This window comes from Neophocaena asiaeorientalis, unplaced genomic scaffold (genome assembly GCF_003031525.2).
Source record: "Neophocaena asiaeorientalis asiaeorientalis breed wild unplaced genomic scaffold, Neophocaena_asiaeorientalis_V1.1 scaffold308, whole genome shotgun sequence".
NCBI classification, from domain to species: Eukaryota; Metazoa; Chordata; class Mammalia; order Artiodactyla; family Phocoenidae; genus Neophocaena; species Neophocaena asiaeorientalis.
In genome coordinates, this window is record NW_020172768.1 from 332,138 (window position 1) to 350,690 (window position 18,553).

General features: G+C 40.9%; 1 protein-coding gene across 2 annotated transcripts in view; it reads left to right on the top strand.

Annotated features, from left to right (window-relative positions):
* CRTAM (cytotoxic and regulatory T cell molecule) overlaps positions 1-6,493 on the top strand; it is a 33,212-nt gene extending 26,719 nt beyond the window's left edge. For both annotated transcript variants that reach the window (XM_024740703.1, XM_024740704.1), the window contains 3 exons: positions 1,884-2,030; positions 3,577-3,663; positions 5,480-6,493. In XM_024740703.1, the coding sequence (XP_024596471.1) occupies positions 1,884-2,030; positions 3,577-3,663; positions 5,480-5,610 (365 nt within the window). In that variant the 3' untranslated portion in view covers positions 5,611-6,493. The remainder of the gene's footprint in view (positions 1-1,883; positions 2,031-3,576; positions 3,664-5,479) is intronic.
* Positions 6,494-18,553: the final 12,060 nt, after the last annotated feature.

Sequence of the window (18,553 nt, forward strand, 5' to 3'; positions counted from 1 at the left end):
TGTTTTTTTTTTTTTTTTTTTTTTTTTTTTTTTTTTTTTTTTGCGGTACGCGGGCCTCTCACTGCCGTGGCCTCTCCCGCTGCAGAGCACAGGCTCTGGACGCGCAGGCTCAGCGGCCATGGCTCACGGGCCCAGCCGCTCCGCGGCATGTGGGATCTTCCCAGACCGGGGTGCGAACCCACGCCCCCTGCATCAGCAGGCGGACTCTCAACCACTGCGCCACCAGGGAAGCCCCTGGTCCTCTTACTTTTGCTAACCACTCCTTCTCATGTCCGTTAGCTCATGTCCCTTCCTCTTCTGACTTCTATGTAGATTTGATTTTACTTCTCCATCCTTGGTTATTGCCTTAATGCTTAAAGAGTTTTTCCATTCCCAAGATTGTTTCTGTTGCCACCAGCAGAAGATTTCCATACCTGCATTTCCAGAACATTCTCCAGAGCATTAGTCCCTGTTTCATTCCATTTCCCACACATCTGTGGCTGAATTTTCTGTCATCTCCTCAAACTCAACATGTCTACAAACTGAACAGCACTTTTCCCCACAAAATCAGCTTGTCCAAAGCATCACATAGGCCCCAAACCTTGGTGACATCCTTCACTCTTGTGCATGTGTGTGTGTGTGTGGACACACACACACACACACACACACACATAAAATCAATAGGTTCCAAGGTACTTTGGAGTCTTCTCTTTTAGGTATTTTGTCCACTATCACTGCCACGTCCCCGAGGCAGAGCCTCATCATGTCCTGCTGGAAGTATTGTAACTTTAGTTTCTCCCCTTGCTGTGCATTTTCAGCACTTACTATCAAAACATCCCTTTGCACTCTTCGCACCTATGTTCAGAAAACTGCTATGGTTCACAGTCCACAGCACGGAATGTGAGCCCTCAACCCTCCAATAGGTGCTCTCTACCACCTACCTCTGCAGTCCTGTCTCTATAAGGTCCTGACCAGAATACACATTTTTCTCTGAAAACTTCATCCTGTTTTGATTGCCCTGCCCTTGTTCACCCTAACTGCCCTGATGAAAGGAAAAGTCCGCATCACTCCTCCCTTACCCCTCCTTCAAGGCCAAGATCCTCACCGAACACTTTCCTGACCAACTCAGGCACCACTCCTGCCTCAGAATCCCTGAACACATCATTATATTAACACACGTGGGTCTAGAATTTGGCACAGATATCTTAATTCTGTTTGTTTCTATTAACTTGTTTGTTTGCATATATAGACAACTCTCCGAAAACATAGGGATTGTGCCTTATGCAGCTCTAAGCACAGTGTCCTATGCGTAGCTGACACTCCTCAATGGCTTGTTGGTTGAGATGACAGGGACCGTGAATGACATTTAGCAAAATCAGAGCCCGTAGAATCAGAATTCTAGAAGGATCTTTAAGAGCTCATCTGGTTTATCTCCAGATGCCTTCATAGAGGACCGCATTTAACCTAGCCAAGATTAATGAAATTTCATTTTGTTTGCATAGTTTCACAAACTCCTTAACGATCTCTCTTGCTCCTTAACTACACTTTGCTGAAAACTCATTCCTTACATCTAATTTGAATCCCCTGACTCTAATTTAATATTCTCACGTTTCCACTAGCAATGAAAAATAACTAGCTCGATATCTATGGAACTTAAAAACCTTTTTCAAATCGTCCCGCACAATTGCTTTGTCTGTTTGTATCCCCGCTTGCTTGTTTTCAGAGAATAAATGACACGGATCTCTTTACTTTCAGGGTAAAGCTCTCTGTCGTCTCTTCCTCTCAGCTGTGTATTAGCCTCTACTATATTTTGCAAATACTGTGTATATTCCTCAGTGACCAAAAAAAAAGAAAAAAAAAAACAAGCCGCCGAACTGTCTAAAATGCTCTCATTTTCCTTCTAGAAGCGAATCGTCAGTTTGTGGGGCTGATGAGGAAGAATAGTGGCTACCTGCTGCTGAGCCTCGTCTCCTTCCTCATTTTCATTCTCTTCATCATCGTCCAGCTCTTCATCATGAAGATTCGGAAAGCACATGTCATATGGAAAAAAGGCGAGTGGGCAGAGAACCTGACGGAGGCTACAAGATGCTCAAACAATTGGCCAGCCCAAAGGGAAACTCTGCCAAAGCTTTTCCATTCAATGCTGTACTACCTATTTGATGAGCATTGTCATTCAAATAAGCAGCCGTTTGTTTTGCAGTAAACACAGGATGTGATTCTCCAGGAACTATAGTTACAGAGTGCACGACCAAGAGAAACTAGAGCAGCTCCAGGAATTGGCATTAAACTGTGGAGGCTTCTACTCACAAAAAGACAGCAAATAGCATATTCATTCATTCATTCAATAAGCATTCATTGAGCACCTGCTGTGTACCAGGCACTGGGGACACATCTGCCAACAAGACAGACCAAGTCCCTGCTCTTAAGCAGCTCCTATTCTAGGAATGGTCAATCAAAGGTTGACTATAATAGACTGTTTTGGGTCCCATTCTTACACTGTAAGAATGCACTCAGCCTCCGTCAACCATACGTTAGTAATTTCCCTAAGCGTTCTGATTTAAAGGTTTATTTCATTGGAAACAAAAACAAAATTACTTAGCTAGCATGGAAGATATCTACTAAAATACAGACTCAACACATATCAGAAACAGAAGGGACCTTAGAAGTTACCCAGAATAACCATCTGCTGTGTTCATTCCCTAAATGTGTGCCAGGATTAAATCCCCTCTTTAATTCTGAGTGGTTACTTAGACCTGGGCTGTTCAATACAGTAGCCACAGTATGGCTAGTCAGCATATGAACTGTGGCTAGTTGCTCTTGAGAGGTGCTGTAAGGATAAAACACACACCCAACTTTGAAGACTCAGTACACACACACACACACACACACACACAAGAATACGTCTAATAATACTATATTAAATCTACTAGTTAAATAAAACATATTCATTTCACCTGCTTCTTTTTACTCTTTTTACTTTTTTACCACTAGAAACTTTTAAATTACACACGTGACTTGCATTCTGGTGATCTTGGACACTGCTGATTTAGCCACATACGGCTTGAAAACCTCTAGTAACAGAGAAATCATGATGTCCCGTGGCAAAATACTACATCTTTGAAGGGCTATGACCCTCTTAAAAGAACCACTTCTCCTAGTTTAATACCAATGTCTCGAGATATTCAGATGCACTAACATTTTCATCATAAATATACCTAAACACAGGGTCTGGCTTTCCAGCTGTGTCTGCACAATAGGCAAATGCCATACTATTGTTTCGAAATCTCCCGTTGATACTTCGCCCCCATGCCTCTTTAAGGGCTACTGGAATTGTTTCTTCCCAAAAGACAGTACTTGATTCTAATCTGCGGTCATTTGACTTCTGCAGCTCTTATACTGCCTGGCACAGTGCCTGCAGGAATCATGGTAGAGAATAAAAAATGATTTGTTGAACGAATGAGGACATGAGGTACGGGGGAGGGAGCGATAAGCCCACTACGGTATAAAAACAGGTGTGCTCTTACTCAAAACGTACAGCTCTGAATACAGAAGATGCTCTGTGCACCAGAAATCAATAACAATTTTCTCTTCCTGCAGAAAATGAAATTTCAGAGCACACTCTAGAAAGTTACAGATCGAGGTCAAATAATGAAGAAACATCATCCCAAGAGAATAATAGCCAAAGTAAGTCAACTATGTGACCTGAGATTTGAAAAATGAGGTTAACGTGTTGCCTTTAATGAGGAGAATAAAAATCAAAGTTTGATTTTTAGCACAAGAAAAAGCAAATCGCATACATCATCTTGTAGAACTTGAGGAAATACTTCTTAAAAAACAAAAAGTAGCAGTTAAGCTCAGGTAGCTGGAGGTATGCCCCTTTGGGAAGCCATCCCTGAGTTCTCGCTGTCACACACAGGTAGAGCCCTCCTGTGTGCCACAGTATCCTATATACACCTTTACAGTGAAGCACTTCCCACGCCAGACTCTCATGTTTGGTGTATTAATTTAGCTACCACAGGACACCTCCAGGTGGTGAGCAACTGGATCTACTCTATGTGTACCCCCAGATCCTAGCCTGGGGCTTGGCACAGATGGAGTGCTGGATAAATCTGTATTGAATAAATGAATATAAGGCTTAACTAATTCAAACAGAAATGTTTCAGGTCTTTTGGATGACTTCATTGCAATTCTTCAAGCAAAATATGAAAAGAAGAGTCTAAAAGGAGACTCGTGTGTGTGTGTGTGTGTGTGTGTGTGTGTGTGTGTGTGTGTGTACTCTTGACAAAGATCCAGTAGAAAGAAGCTAGGAATATAGCAAAACAAGAATCTTACACCTTCCAACCACTGTTTCCGCCATGCAAATCAACTTATTCCACCTGCCAAAAGTTGCAAGAAAATGCAGTAAGCTTTGCCACTAGTTCCTATTGGTTTTACTGAGGCTTTGTAAGAAGCATTTCTTTTACAACACCTCTGGCTTTTTTTCTGGTTTTGACCTAGCAGGGTGTGAAACAGAAAGAAAGACTAGCTGTAGTAGCAGGAAGAGGGGCACAAGTGAGAGGTCTGTGCGAGACCTGGGTGTGGGAGGGGAAAATGTGTGTCAGCTGCATACAGGCTGTTGTAGCACAACGCGTGTTTCTATAACATCCATCTCCTCCCACAGCTGGCAGGGGGAGAATGACGTCAGTATAACGTGTAATTGGGGTTGTTTCCTACGCCGATGCTCCCAGGCAAGGGCAACAGAAGACTGGGAGCAGAATTATAACCTTTAGCAGGAAAAGAAAAGCCCTCAGCTCAGCTACTGAACAAGCAGAAGCCCTTGTAATTCACCTTTAAGAAAGTTTAAAATGAGTGTCTATACAGAAGAAATGAGCACAACATTGTAAATCAACTATGCTTCAATAAAATTTAAAAAACAATTAAAAAAACAAAAGGAGCATGTGCACTCAGGACTCCCTCCCCAGAAAGGTCTGCCCCCACCCCGACTCCCTGGGGTGGGGTGGGGGGGCTTGCCACAGCTGTGGGAAGTTGCACTTTATCCTGGGTTCTGACCCCCAAATCCAGCATTTCAACTCTATTGTTTTTGCTCACTTAAAAGCTACCTTCTGGAGCTGTTTCCAGACTCCGTGTACAGAGTTGCCTAGGCTTTCAGTGGGTCGCCCCAGTCCTCTTTTTCCCATAAGCCCTCTTACTTTCAGTATGAAATTATGCTAAAGGCAATGTATTGTTTTGTCTAGCGATACATATGTTATTTGATAGCAGAGATGTCTATATATTTTATTTCAGGTTTAGGAGTATATAGTTTACATAAGAAGACAATTTAAAAATTAGACTATCACAGGGCGTTCAAGACCATGTATACACATCAGTGAATTTCAGGTTCGATTTTTTTAACACATTAACATTCGGACCTACAAATACCACGTGCAGTCCACGTGTTTCAAATAAATGGGTGCAATGTTGTTCAAACTAAATGTTCGTGTTCGCTACGTTTTTCTTTCAGCTTCCCGCTCTAAGAGCTGCATGAACTACATCACACAGTTGTACTCAGAGGCAAAAACAAAGACGAAAGAAAAGGCACAACCTTCAAAATTCAAAGGAGAGCTCACTCATATACCAGAGAGCATCGTGTAGCGCTCATTGCAACAGGAAATAGGATTTCAGGGCAGCCTCATCATCACCTCAGTGGAGCAGCCTGTGGGAAGGAGCATAATTACCGTCACAGGAGAAACAAAAAAAAAGTACTTTGAGTGCAATGCAAGATGGTGTCCTCCAAGTGTAATCTGCCCTGGACTCAGAGCAACAAATGAGGACTAACCCATGGACATAAAGCTTTGTAGTTAAAAAAATAAATAAATAAATAAAAAGAAGAGAAAGAACCTATTATGCGTGATACTACTTCAGAGCAGGAGAATTCTACTAAACTTTGGGATCAGGGTCAATGTGACCAGCTAACATCTTACTGTTAAGGTAACAGGAGATATTAGATGCTGGGCTCTAGTGCAACTATTTTAAAAAATATTTTTTTGTCTTTCTTTCTGGTTTCCAAATAAAGAACTTCGGGATGAAAAGGACCCAAAGAAGGTCTCTAATCCTAGGAGCTTACTTTCAAGATGCACTTTAAGAAGCTGTAACCAGCCCATTCCCTGTCTGGGAGAAGTTATGCAAAACAATGAGTGAGTCAGATAAGCATGAAGGTCCCAAGACTGATGCCCCAAGACACAAGTGCTAGTTCAAGGCAGACCCAAAGTTTCCATTTTCTTCTACTTGTCTTGCTAAATCACAAGAGTTGACCTGGTAGACAATGTTCTCCGGACGCGCAAGCTCAGCGGCCATGGCTCAGGGGCCCAGCCGCTCCGCGGCATGTGGGATCTTCCCGAACTGGGGCACGAACCCGGGTCCCCTGCATCGGCAGGTGGACTCTCAGCCACTGCGCCACCGGGGAAGCCCCCTAGACAATGTTTTTAGCAGGACACTTCATTACAAAAACACGTGCGAAAGAAAATAATGAGTTGAATTTCCCGATTACTGACATAATAGATGCTTTTTAAAAATTATTTAATAAAGAGCAGAATATGTATTTGTGTTTCTAGTGGTTGTTCCAAGTCGTACTTCCTCCCCCCCCAACATTTATGACATTTCTCATTCTTTGGACCTGAATAAACTAATTCTAAAATAATACCACCTGCCCCCCCCATTGCTCTACCACATGCATAAAAATTATGAGTTTGTAATTTGTTACAGGGGCCAGATCCAGCCAGGCTGATTTTTTTCCATGATATCATTGTTTTTAACAATCAAAAAATTACTGAAAGGCATGAGGATAGAACGAAACACTTTTCCCTCTAAACCACTGTAAGTTGACATGATGTCCTGTCACCCCACAAATGCTTTAGTGTGTATTTCCTCCAAACAAGGACACCCACCCCTATAACAACAGCGCAACCCACAGAATCAGGAAATTAACATTGACTTTTTGTACTGCAGACCTCAGACTTCATCCATCTATCTCCGATTGTCCCACACCTCCCAGGGGATCCAGTTCAGAATCACATGTTTCATTTTCATCCTATTCAGTTTGGCATACTGCGCCTTCCCTTTCAGGAGCTGGACATTTTTGAAGATTACAGGCTAGTTATCTTGTAGACCGTCCCTCAGTTTGGCCTTGTCTGATGGTTCCTCGTGGCTGGATTCAGGTTATGCAACTTTGACAGGACTAGCATGTCAGGGATGTTTTGTCACATTGCATTTTATCGATCCCATTATTGATGATATCCACCTTGATCACTTGATGAAGGTGGTGTCTGCCAAAACTTCTCCATTGTAAACTTACTCTTTTCTGCCTTCTAAGTCAATATTTTGTGGGGAGATGCTTCAAAACTATGTAAATATCCTGTTCCTCATCAAACTTTCAAGTTACTTATTGATTGATACCTGTATGGACTCATGGTTTCCTCTGTTATTAAACAGGCTACAATCTGTTACTATCCTATGTTAGTCACTGGGTTATACTCTGTTACTGTCAAATTAATCAGCTGCTAATTTGATGATCAAACTGTGGAAACAGGCTTTTGTGTCCTTCTTGTCCTCAAGCTTCGAGAACTTGCTTGCTTTCTGGTACAAAATATTCCAGGCTCATCTAAAACTTTTTCTGCCTCCGCCTTATAATCAGCCATTTCTCTAAGGATCCCTGGTTCCTTTTAGTGGAAAATGGTATTTAGAAGCCAAAATCCAGGGAATAGGTGTACTCATTGCTTTGGGGGCATCCTTGTTTTCAAGTTATCTCAGTAGACAGAGCCAGGGAATATATGAGAATGCATACATACAAGTGTATATATATATGTCCATGTATGGATATATTTAAATTTATCCATTGAAAACCATGTGTTTATTCTAGTTTTCCCCCTTTCTGTACTTGTAACTACCTTTTCTGAGAAATCCAGCTTTCATTATCCTTAACATAGTCACTGATTTGCTAAATCCCCTGTATGTGAGCATCTCCCATCTCTGCTACTATCCTGTTCTCCTTGAGGATGTCCTTCTCTTCATGCTCGAGTTCTGACTCCCCACTCTGTGCCCCCCACCTCTCCTTGTGAATGCTCTACTCACCAAGCATGGGCTCTGACCACCCCCACTGTCTGGAAGCCCTGGCCACACACTTAGTGTTGAATGGTAACCCTCCTCACCCACTCAGGCTCGGACCCTTCATGCTGCGCAGCCCTTCTAGGGGCACTGCCACCTCATAGGGCTGGGGCTCAGACAGCCCTCTCTGGGCTTCCACATCTCCTCCACCAGCACCCCCTGTGGATGCCTACTTTGTTAGACCCCGCCGAAAGACTTCAGGACTGAATTGTTCTGGAAGAGAAGGGAAGTGCTGGAGTTAGAAGAAGGGAAATGAGCCAGATGTCCTGATTTCTAAGAGATTTTTAATGTACAAAGACATCAAGATGAGGCATGTCATTTATAGTTTTGTAGCAGTTCAGACAAATCATTCACCAAGCTATTAAACTGAAAACAACCCAGAGGAAAAACACATTCGCTTCAGCGATGGTGCTTGCCGTGGCTGATCAAACCACACTGCTGTATTGTGCTACTTTGAGTCTATGTTTGCAGGTTAATCCTCCCCAAGGATGTTCACTGCAACTGTTTCCATTGTTCCAGGGCCTTTTACTCAAGAGGCAAATGAATATGCCAACATTATAGTATTGATACCATGTGAAGCAGAGGTAAGCAAACTTAGCTGATTGTCAGATTTACCTGAGAGGATTTCAAAAACAGGGATTCCCAGGTTTGTCCTGAAGGATTGGTCTCAGCAGACCTAAAGGCAGAGCTTTGGAATCTGCATTTTTTTTTTAAAGCTCCCTAGGTGATTCCAACCCTCCCTGACATAGCACAAATCAAAATTTTTCAAAACAGCTGAAGTTGAAATATTATCATTAAAGCTGAATTGGAAATAATATTTAGAAATATTATGTTTCCCTGGAGGTAGAAGGACCTTATGAGTCATCTAGTCCTACCTGATGTGGAACTACACCCCAATCCACAGGCCAAACACATTCTGTGGACAAAAAATTGTCAACGTTCATGGTGCCCAGCCTATGGTAGTTTCTCAATGTATATTTGGCCAATAGCAGAGGGAAGACAGGTAAAAGAAAAACGACATTTGAAAGGACCTATTATGAGCCACTTTATATAGGTAATCTCATTTAATCATCATAACATTCTTGCAAGGTAGGTATTAGAATGCACATTTGACACAAAAGAGCTGCTCTAAACTCTACAAAATGGCTTAGGAGACTACCGAGAGCATTTAACCAGGTAAGGAGAGAGCCCAGATGCTGATCTGGGTCTGTCTGGCTTCAATGCTATGCCCCTCCAACTGTTATACTAGGGTGACTCCAGGGGGACATTTAGGAAAAAATGAGATGTTGGGTAGCTGTGCTCATTATCTTTCAATTGCCCCTCCTCACTCTCCCCCCTTTCCTACCTGCCGGGTGCCCTGGAACATTGCCACTTCGGAAACATCAGCAGGCTGCCTTGCCCTCTCTGTGGCTTCCAGCTGGGGAATGTGGATTCCCAGAAGGCGAGCAGAGGATGTGTGAGCAAGATTGCTAGGAACTGACTGGGTCCCCCGACTGGAGGTCACATCTCCCATCAGGCAATTCTCTCTGTCTCTAGTTCGGGAATCTACTTGCTTCCCTCACTTCATCAAGCCTAGAGGGATCCTGCACTGTCTTCTGTGGTTCCCCCAAAGCTTTGGAAGGAGTTCACTTATTAAATCTCCTCAAATTGCCCAGTGTGAATGTATCACCTGTTTGCTGCAGAAACCCTAACCAATACAGTAGCTATATGTATCGATTTCTTGCATCTCAACAAATCTGAATCTGGTTTTATAGATAACCATAGAATATGATCATTAGGAGGGATCTTTGAGTTCATCTCAAGCATTTCCTAAAATTTTGAGGAACACTGGTGACCTAGAAATGTTAATGGATGCTCCGTGAAAAAAAAAAAGTTTTCTGGGGTCAAATAAGTTTGGAAAAGGTTGAACATTATATCTGAAAAGTCTTCTTATAAAGGAATCTGTTTGGCTTTGTTTAACCCAGCGAAGACCAAACTCACTTAACCACATAAAGCAATTTGGGATGGTTGCCCACCCAATGACCATTGGCCAATGGCTTCCTCCTTTCTAGCAGATCTGTGATTTTGTTCTAGTATCCACCCCCCACTGTGTAGTCCTGTGCTTCAGGGGAGGCAGGCCTCCCCCCCAGACATAAAGAAGAATCATGATTGGTTTGAATCAGCCATGGTTCCACTCCCGTTGCCAGTGGTCAGTTTCAGCTCAGGCACATAAAACAATGCTGGCCATTGAGATAAAGAAGATGTGGTATATATATACAATGGAATACTATTCAGCCATAAAAAATGAAATAATGCCGTTTGCAGCTACATGGATGAATCTAGAGATTATCATACTAAGTGAAACAAGTCCGAAAGAGAAAGACAAATACCATATGCTATCACTTATATGTGGAATATAAAATATGATACAAATGAACTTATCTACAAAACAGACACAGACTCACAGACATAGAGAACAGACTTGTGATTGCCAAGGGGGAGGGGAGCGGGGGAGGGATGGATTGGGAATTTGGGATTAGCAGATGCAAACTACTATATACAAAATGTATAAACAACAAGGTCCTACTGTATAGCACTGGGAACTATATTCAATATCCTGTGATAAACCATAATGGAAAAGAACATGAAAAAGAAAGCATATATATGTATAACTGATTCACTTTGCTGTACAGCAGAAATTAACACAACATTGGAAATCAACTATACTTGAAAAAAATAAGTAAAAAATAATAATGCTGGCCATTGAGACAGGAGGGGAAGTCCCTACAGGGCTTCTGGGAGAGATTTCTCTTAATGATAAAAAGAGACACTCAGAATGAAAACACCTTGCCTCCCCTATAATGCTGCCATAACAAGAAGTGATGCTTAGAACTGCCACAGCTATTTTCTCCCCATCAAGGAATCGTAGCTAATGCGGCGAGGATGCAATAGAAAAGAGACAGAGTACAACTAATCCTTGATGACTTTGTTAAGCTGCTGAGTATTTCAGAGCTCCTTGTTAAGTGAGGTAAAGACCCCTCTGCTGTTACGTAAGCTGGGCGAATTGGGTTTTAAATTATTTCCAGCTTCTAAATGGAGCACCTTTTAAACTACCAAACAGTTGTTTTATGGAATATTATTGTTCTAACAAACACAATTTGGGAAACACTGATTTTGAGCAATTCTTTTGTATTTTAGAAAGGGAACGGAGGCCCAGAGAGGTTTTGTCAGCTATCAAAGTCCACACAACTGATTAGTGAGACAGGATTAGGACCTTGGGCTCCTGCCTCCTAAAGAGACCAAAGTAGGATCTTGTCTCATTCCTTACATATAACTTAAGAGAGCATTCCATGCTTACTTCTTTCTGCTCATTGGAAGATGGAGTTAAAGAATAACCAAGAAATCTCTATTTAATGATCCTTCTTAGTTTTACCTTTTGGAGATGAAGTCAGAAAGATATTTATTTTACTTCCTCTCAAATGACTCAAGAAAAACCAAACCAAAATTCTCTGGCTCCAAGCATCTCTCATTAGGTAAAAAGAACAGAGAGAAAAATCATACTAGCCAACAGACTAAGCACACATCAAGTAGAGAGTCTCCCCACAGAGGAAGAGGATGGTTTGAACTGCTGATCATTCATGAGGTCACTAATTTAACCCAACAACATAATCTCCTGTTACTTGCCCTGGCTGAAGTCATGGTAATTTGCTACATGTATAATGGGGTTTTGATCTAGATGAAATGCAGTTCTATTTTTACAGCGTTACACCTAAGAGAGAAGCGCTTTTCCTTCCTGTAAGGCATTCATGAGCAAGTTTGTCATCATAGATCACTACTCTAGACCTGTTCAAATATGCTAATTTTCCCCTACCTTTTCTGCTCTACATCTTATTTTCAGACAGAAACAAACCAAAACTAAGGCAACAACAACTTCTTATACTCTCCCCAAATGCCTCACAGTTTATTTTTTTATTTTTATTTTTATTTTTTGCGATACGCGGGCCTCTCACTCTTGTGGCCTCTCCCGTTGCGGAGCACAGGCTCCGGACGCGCAGACTCAGCAGCCATGGCTCACGGGCCCAGCCGCTCCGCGGCATGTGGGATCTTCCCAGACCGGGGCACGAACCCGTGTCCCCTGCATCGGCAGGCGGACTCTCAACCACTGCACCACCAGGGAAGCCCTCACAGTTTATTTTTTAAAAAGCTATCTTGCCTAATTGTAGAGAGACTAAACTTTGTGAGAGCACCTTGAAGTGACATTTATCATAAAAAATAATTCTGCCAGGTCTTTTGCAATCCCCTGAAACAATGGGTCACAATTTTTAATTAAGACAGGATGCCTCTTTTGAACCAGGCCCTAATTTGTGAAATAAAAATTGTGTCCCATTAGAAAAATACTAAAATCTGTGCCTTCCAAAGTGGTTTGTGGGAGACTAAGTCTCAGATGTCCAGATGAAATTTTCAAATTGTTACCCCCTTTGCTAGAGACAATAACTAAATATTACTCATTATTATTATTATTATTTTGGCCACGCCGTGGCTTGTGAGATCTTAATTCCCTGACCAGGGATCGAACCCAGGCCCTCAGCATTGAGACTGGACCCCCAGGGAATTCCCTAAATATTACTCTTTAAAACAGGGGATGCTCTCTTTCTTTTGCTTTTCCCTAATTCCTTATTCCTAAATTGTGTTTAGCTGGTATTGGTCATAGAATAACTTCCTGCATCTTCAGGTTCCTCATTTGTATAATGGGGATAACAATTCCCAAGACACAGAATTAGTGTAAGGACTAAATGAGATAAGAGAATACAGGCAAAGTGTCTAGTCCAGCATTAGACATGTGATAAGTACCTAACAAATGTTTATGTTTTTCTCCTACACCTTAGATTCGTTGTTTTCTCTTTGCACTAGTTTTAGACAATGGCATAGGGACCCCTGAGTCTGGGTCTACTTACTGAGAACATCCTGATAACTGGATAAACAGATTTTTAACTTTAAAGCTAATAAGGCAGAAAGGGGCTGCTACTGGAGAATGACTCACAGAAAGACCCAGTCAGACTGAAGACTTGTAATGAACTCTATCACCTCATCTCAAAATAAAATCAGTAGCAATTAGAAGCATATGTTTTAATACTGATGTAATAAAATAAAAATTTTATATGTGATAAAGATGGTATCTCAAATCAGTTGGAAAAGGTCAGCATTTTACTAATTGGGCAGCCGTATCGAAAAAGGCAAAACTTGATAAACACATCATAAACCAAAAATGAAATTCAAACAGATCCAAGGTTTAAATATACAAATGAAACCATAGAAATACCAGGAAAAAAAATCGGTTAATTGTTCTATAACTTGGGAGTGGGATAAAATTCCCTTATGGTGACTCAAAATTCAAAAATAAGAGGGAGGAAGATCGATAAATTTGACTACATAAAAATAAATGCCTCTTGTGGCAAAAAAATAAATAAATAACAAATGACAAGCTGGGAAAAAAATATTTGCAACTAAGATCACAAACGGTAAAATCCCTAAATATAAAGAGCTTCTAAAAACTAAGAAGAAAAAAATCAATACTATGCCACCAAAAAGCAGCAAGGAAAAAAAAGGCAAATTTTTCTTAAACACATAAGAAATACGTAACAAGGAAATGCAAAATTAAAACTGCTCTAAAATTCTATTTCTTATCGATCATATTGGCAAAAATCCAAGCACTTCACAATACACTTTGTTGGCTGTAGGGAAACAAGCGCTCTCTTATGTTGCTGGTGGGAATGTAAAATCATAGAGCCTCTATGAAGGGGAATTTGTCAACATCTAACAAAATTACATTCGTACTTACCTTTTAAGCCAGCGATCCCACTTTTAGAAATCTAACCCAAAGGTAAATGGAAAAATTATAATTTGACATTATGAACAGATTTTTACCCACAATACTTCTGACAACAAATGTGTGGAGTTTCTTCCCCACACCAACCAATTCTCCAACTCTCTAGACACCAACTGGGTGTCCTGGAATGCAATTCACTTCTGACACTAACTACCTGGTCTTAGCATAGATTCCACAGGTTAAGGGCTCAGTCCCTCAGGACTGCCCCCACTTCAGATGTCAATCACAGGTAGTAGGTCCCTAGGTTACCCACAACTTGTGTCTGATTTAACTGCAAATTGGAGGTTCCCATGACCCCCTCCTCAGGTTCAATTAATTTGCTAGAGTGGCTCACAGAACTCAGGGAAACACTTTACTATTACTGGTTTATTATAAAGGATGTTATAAATGATGCAAAGGAACAGCCAGATAGAGAGGCACATAGGGCAAGGTCTGGAAGAGTCCCAAGCACAGAAGCTTCAGTCCCCATGGAGTTGGGCTGTGCCACCCTCCTGGCACATGGCTGTGTTCACCAACCCAGAAGCTCAGTGAATGCCATCATTTAGGGGATTTTACGGAAGTTCCATTATGGAGGCATGATTGATTAAGTCATTGAGCGTTGGTGATTAGCTCAATACCCAGCTCCTCTACCCTCTCCTGAGGCTGGGGGTTGGGCTGAAAGTGTCAACCCTCTGATCACAGGGATGGTGCCTCTGGTAACCAGCCCTCATATCCCGAAGCTATCTAAGGGCCCAACCAAGGGTCACCTCATCAGCATAAACTCAAGGATGATTGAAAGAGGCTTATAATGAACAGTAGAAGAGGCTCCCCTGACTCCTGTCACTCAAGAAACTATAAAAGAGTTTTATAAGCTCTTGTGTCGGGAACCCAGGACAAAACCCAACTATTATAATAAATGCTGCTTCTATCACTCTTATTCCTTAGGAAATTACAAGGGTTTTAGGAGTTCTGTACCAGGAACCATAATGAAGACCATAAATATACATATTTCTTATCACGATGTCACAGCTATTCATTGCAGCACATCTATAACAATTCAAGTAGCTATCAGTAAGGGGCCGGTTGGGCACACGGTGGGGTATTATACAACCATGAAAAGGAATGATGAGAAAGCTCATTACATGTGTCTATAGGGTGATCTCCAGGATATGTTATTGAGTGAAAGAAAAAAAAAAAAAGCAAAGTGCAGAAGAGAATACATAGATTCCTTTAATCTGAGAAAAGGGGTGGGTTACAAATAAATAAACAATAAATAAATATGATCTTTTTTTTTTAAAGGAAAGCTAAGCTAAAGCTAATAAAAATGATTGCTTATATGAGCTGAGAGGGAACTGAGTGGAGGGGATGCAGTTAGAAGTTAGACTTCTCGAAATGTACCTGACTTTATAGTTTTGACTTTGGAACTATGTAAGTGATTTACATAATCACTTAAAAATTAAATCAAAAGTAAAAATTAATTTCTTTTTTAAAAAATGCCACACAGAGACGAATTAGTTCAGCTTACTTTAAAATATACATTTGACTGTGTACACCAACAGGATATATCCTAATGACAAAAAGAACTGCAGGGCTTCCCTGGTGGCGCAGTGGTTGAGAGTCCGCCTGCCGATGCAGGGGACACGGCTTTGTGCCCCGGTCCAGGAAGATCCCACATGCCGCGGAGCGGCTGGGCCCGTGAGCCATGGCCGCTGAGCCTGTGCGTCCGGAGCCTGTGCTCCGCAGCGGGAGAGGCCACAGCAGTGAGAGGCCCGCGTACCGCCAAAAAAAAAAAAAAAGAACTGCAAACAAATCTTAAACTGGTTTCAGTAGTCATATTGTTAGTTACCACACCGGGACAGCCACTTTGAAAGCATAATATATATTGTGTAGGATAAAGTGCATAATTAATTATGTTAATATCATTGGAACCACGATTTTCAGCACAAGAGAAAGCGATATAAATGTAAAATCAAATAAGTTAAAACCCTGTATTCTTAAATTTGAATTGAAAACAAAAGCATGCACTTATAATGTATTTTTCTCATGGAAAAATAAATAAAAAAGTATTTTCTAGCTTTTCCCACTGAAATGACCTGGAGACAATGACCATTTCAGTAGCAATAAGCATCCTCGGTGCCCAGATTGTCGTCTCTAAATAACATTTAACTAAAACTACCCAAAGCTCCTTGAAGAAATGGCTAAATCCAGGTTGGGGCAAGAAACGTATAAGATGAGCCTGAAACATTTTATACCAGAAAGCAAGGAATTTATCAAAGACAAATCAGTTTTGGAGACTGCTCAGCCACCAACTCTTTAATCCGAAATTTAAAATACATTTGCAATATTTTGAAAAATCACTGTGCAACAAAAATAGCCACACGTACGTGAAAAGATGCTCAACATCATTAGTCATCAGGAAAATGCAAATCAAACCCGCAATGAGATAGAACTTCACACCCACAAGGATGGCTATCACAAAAAAAGACAGACAATAATACATTTTGGAAAGGACATAGAGAAATTGGAACCCCCATAGATTACTGGTAGGAATGTAAAATGTCTCAGTCACTTTGGAAAACAGTCTGGAAGTTCCTCAAAAGTTCAACAGAGAGTTTCCGTATGCTCCAGCAATTTCACTCCTAGGTATATACCCAGGAGAACTGAAAACAAACTTCCACAATGGTAACTAGACTTACCATGGTGATCACTTTGAAATGTATGGAAATATTAAATCACTATGTTGTGTAACAGGAACTAACAGTGTTGTAGGTCAATTATACTTCAAAAACAAATACACAAACTTATGGAAAAAGAGATCAGATTCGTGGTTATCAGAGGCAGGGGGTGGAGGGAGGCAGGATTAGATGAAGGTGGTCAAAAGGTACAAACTTCCAGTAATAAGATAAATAAGTACTAGGGATGTAATATACAATATGATAAATAAAATTAACACTACTATATGAAAGTTGTTAATAAATTAAGTCCTAAGAGTTCTCATCACAAGGAAAAGAAAACTTTTTCTCTTTCCTTAACTTTATATGAGATGATGGGTATTCACTAAACTTACTGTGGTCATCATTTCATGATATATGTAAGTCAAATCATTAAGCTGTACACCTTAAACTCCTACACTGCTGTATATGTCAGTTATATCTCAATAAAGCTGGAAGGAAAAAAAAACTGCCTAAGGGAATAGGAAAAAAAGAAAGAACTGTCCACATAAAAACTGTACATGAATGTTCATAGCAGCATTATTCATAATAGTGAAAAGGTGGAAACAACACAAATGGCTATCAATGGTTGAATGGGTAAATAAAATATAGTATATTCATACAGGAAATATTATTTAGCAAAAAAGAGGGAATGAAGTACTGACACATGCTACAACATGGATGAACCTTGAAAACATTATGCTATGTGGAAAAAGCCAGACACACACACATAAACACATATCGTATGGTTCCATTTACGTGCAATGTCCAGAAGAGGCAAACCCATAGAGACAGAAAGTTGCCAAGGGCTGAGAAAATGGCAGGGAATGAGGAGTGACTGCTTTGGGAGAGATGTTCTGGAATTAGTTGTGATGATTGCACAGCTCTATAAATATACTAAAAACTACTGCATTGTGCGCTTTAAAGGGGTGAATTGTGTGGTATGTGAATTGTATCTCAATAAAGCTGTTATTTTAAAAAATCACTGTAGAATTTGTTTGGACCCTGATTCAAACCCACCAGTTATAAAAAGACACCTAGAAGACAGCCTGGGAAGTCTGAACACTGACTCAGTATTAAATGATATTAAGGAGTCGTTGTGAATTTTATTTCAGATGTGACAGTGCTATTGCAATTATTTAAAAATTGTCTCTTAGGGAACTTCCCTGGTGGTGCAGTGGGTAAGACTCCACGCTCCCAATGCAGGGGCCCCGGGTTAGATCCCTGGTCAGGGAACTAGATCCCACATGCATGCCGCAACTAAGGAGTCCGCATGCTGCAACTAAGAAGCCCGCGTGCCGCAACAAAGATCCCGCGTGCTGCAACTGAGACCGGGCGCAGCCAAAATAAATAAATATTTTTAAAAAATAAAAGAGACATCCTTACATGCTTACAGATGAAACCTCATAACAGCTGGGATTTACTTTTAAATAATCTGGTCGGAGTAGAGAACAGTATGTGTAGAAACAAGATTGCTCACAGATTGATCATTTTTGAAGCTGGACGAGGGCTACCTTTCTCTCTACTGTTGTATGTTCTTAAATTGCCATAATACAAACGTTTTAAAATTATTTTTAGAAAAGAAAACCAAGGAATCAAAACAAGAAGAAAGGCGATCGTTGATTATTTGTTAATTTGTATTCATAAGAGCCATTATATGGGATCATCTTGTTCCTAAAGCTTCTGATCCCAGCAGGCAGAACTCCCCTCCCTCCCTCCAGGCTCGCCCAGCACTCGACTAGTTCTCCTAGAACAGTGTTAGTGTTCCCTGCACATCTCCCTGTTGAACTGCATTTACAGAGCTTCAGTCCTCTAAAATTCTCAAGACGGGTTATGCTAAATAAGTATATTTTTCTGGATGATTGAGAGTTTATCCCTT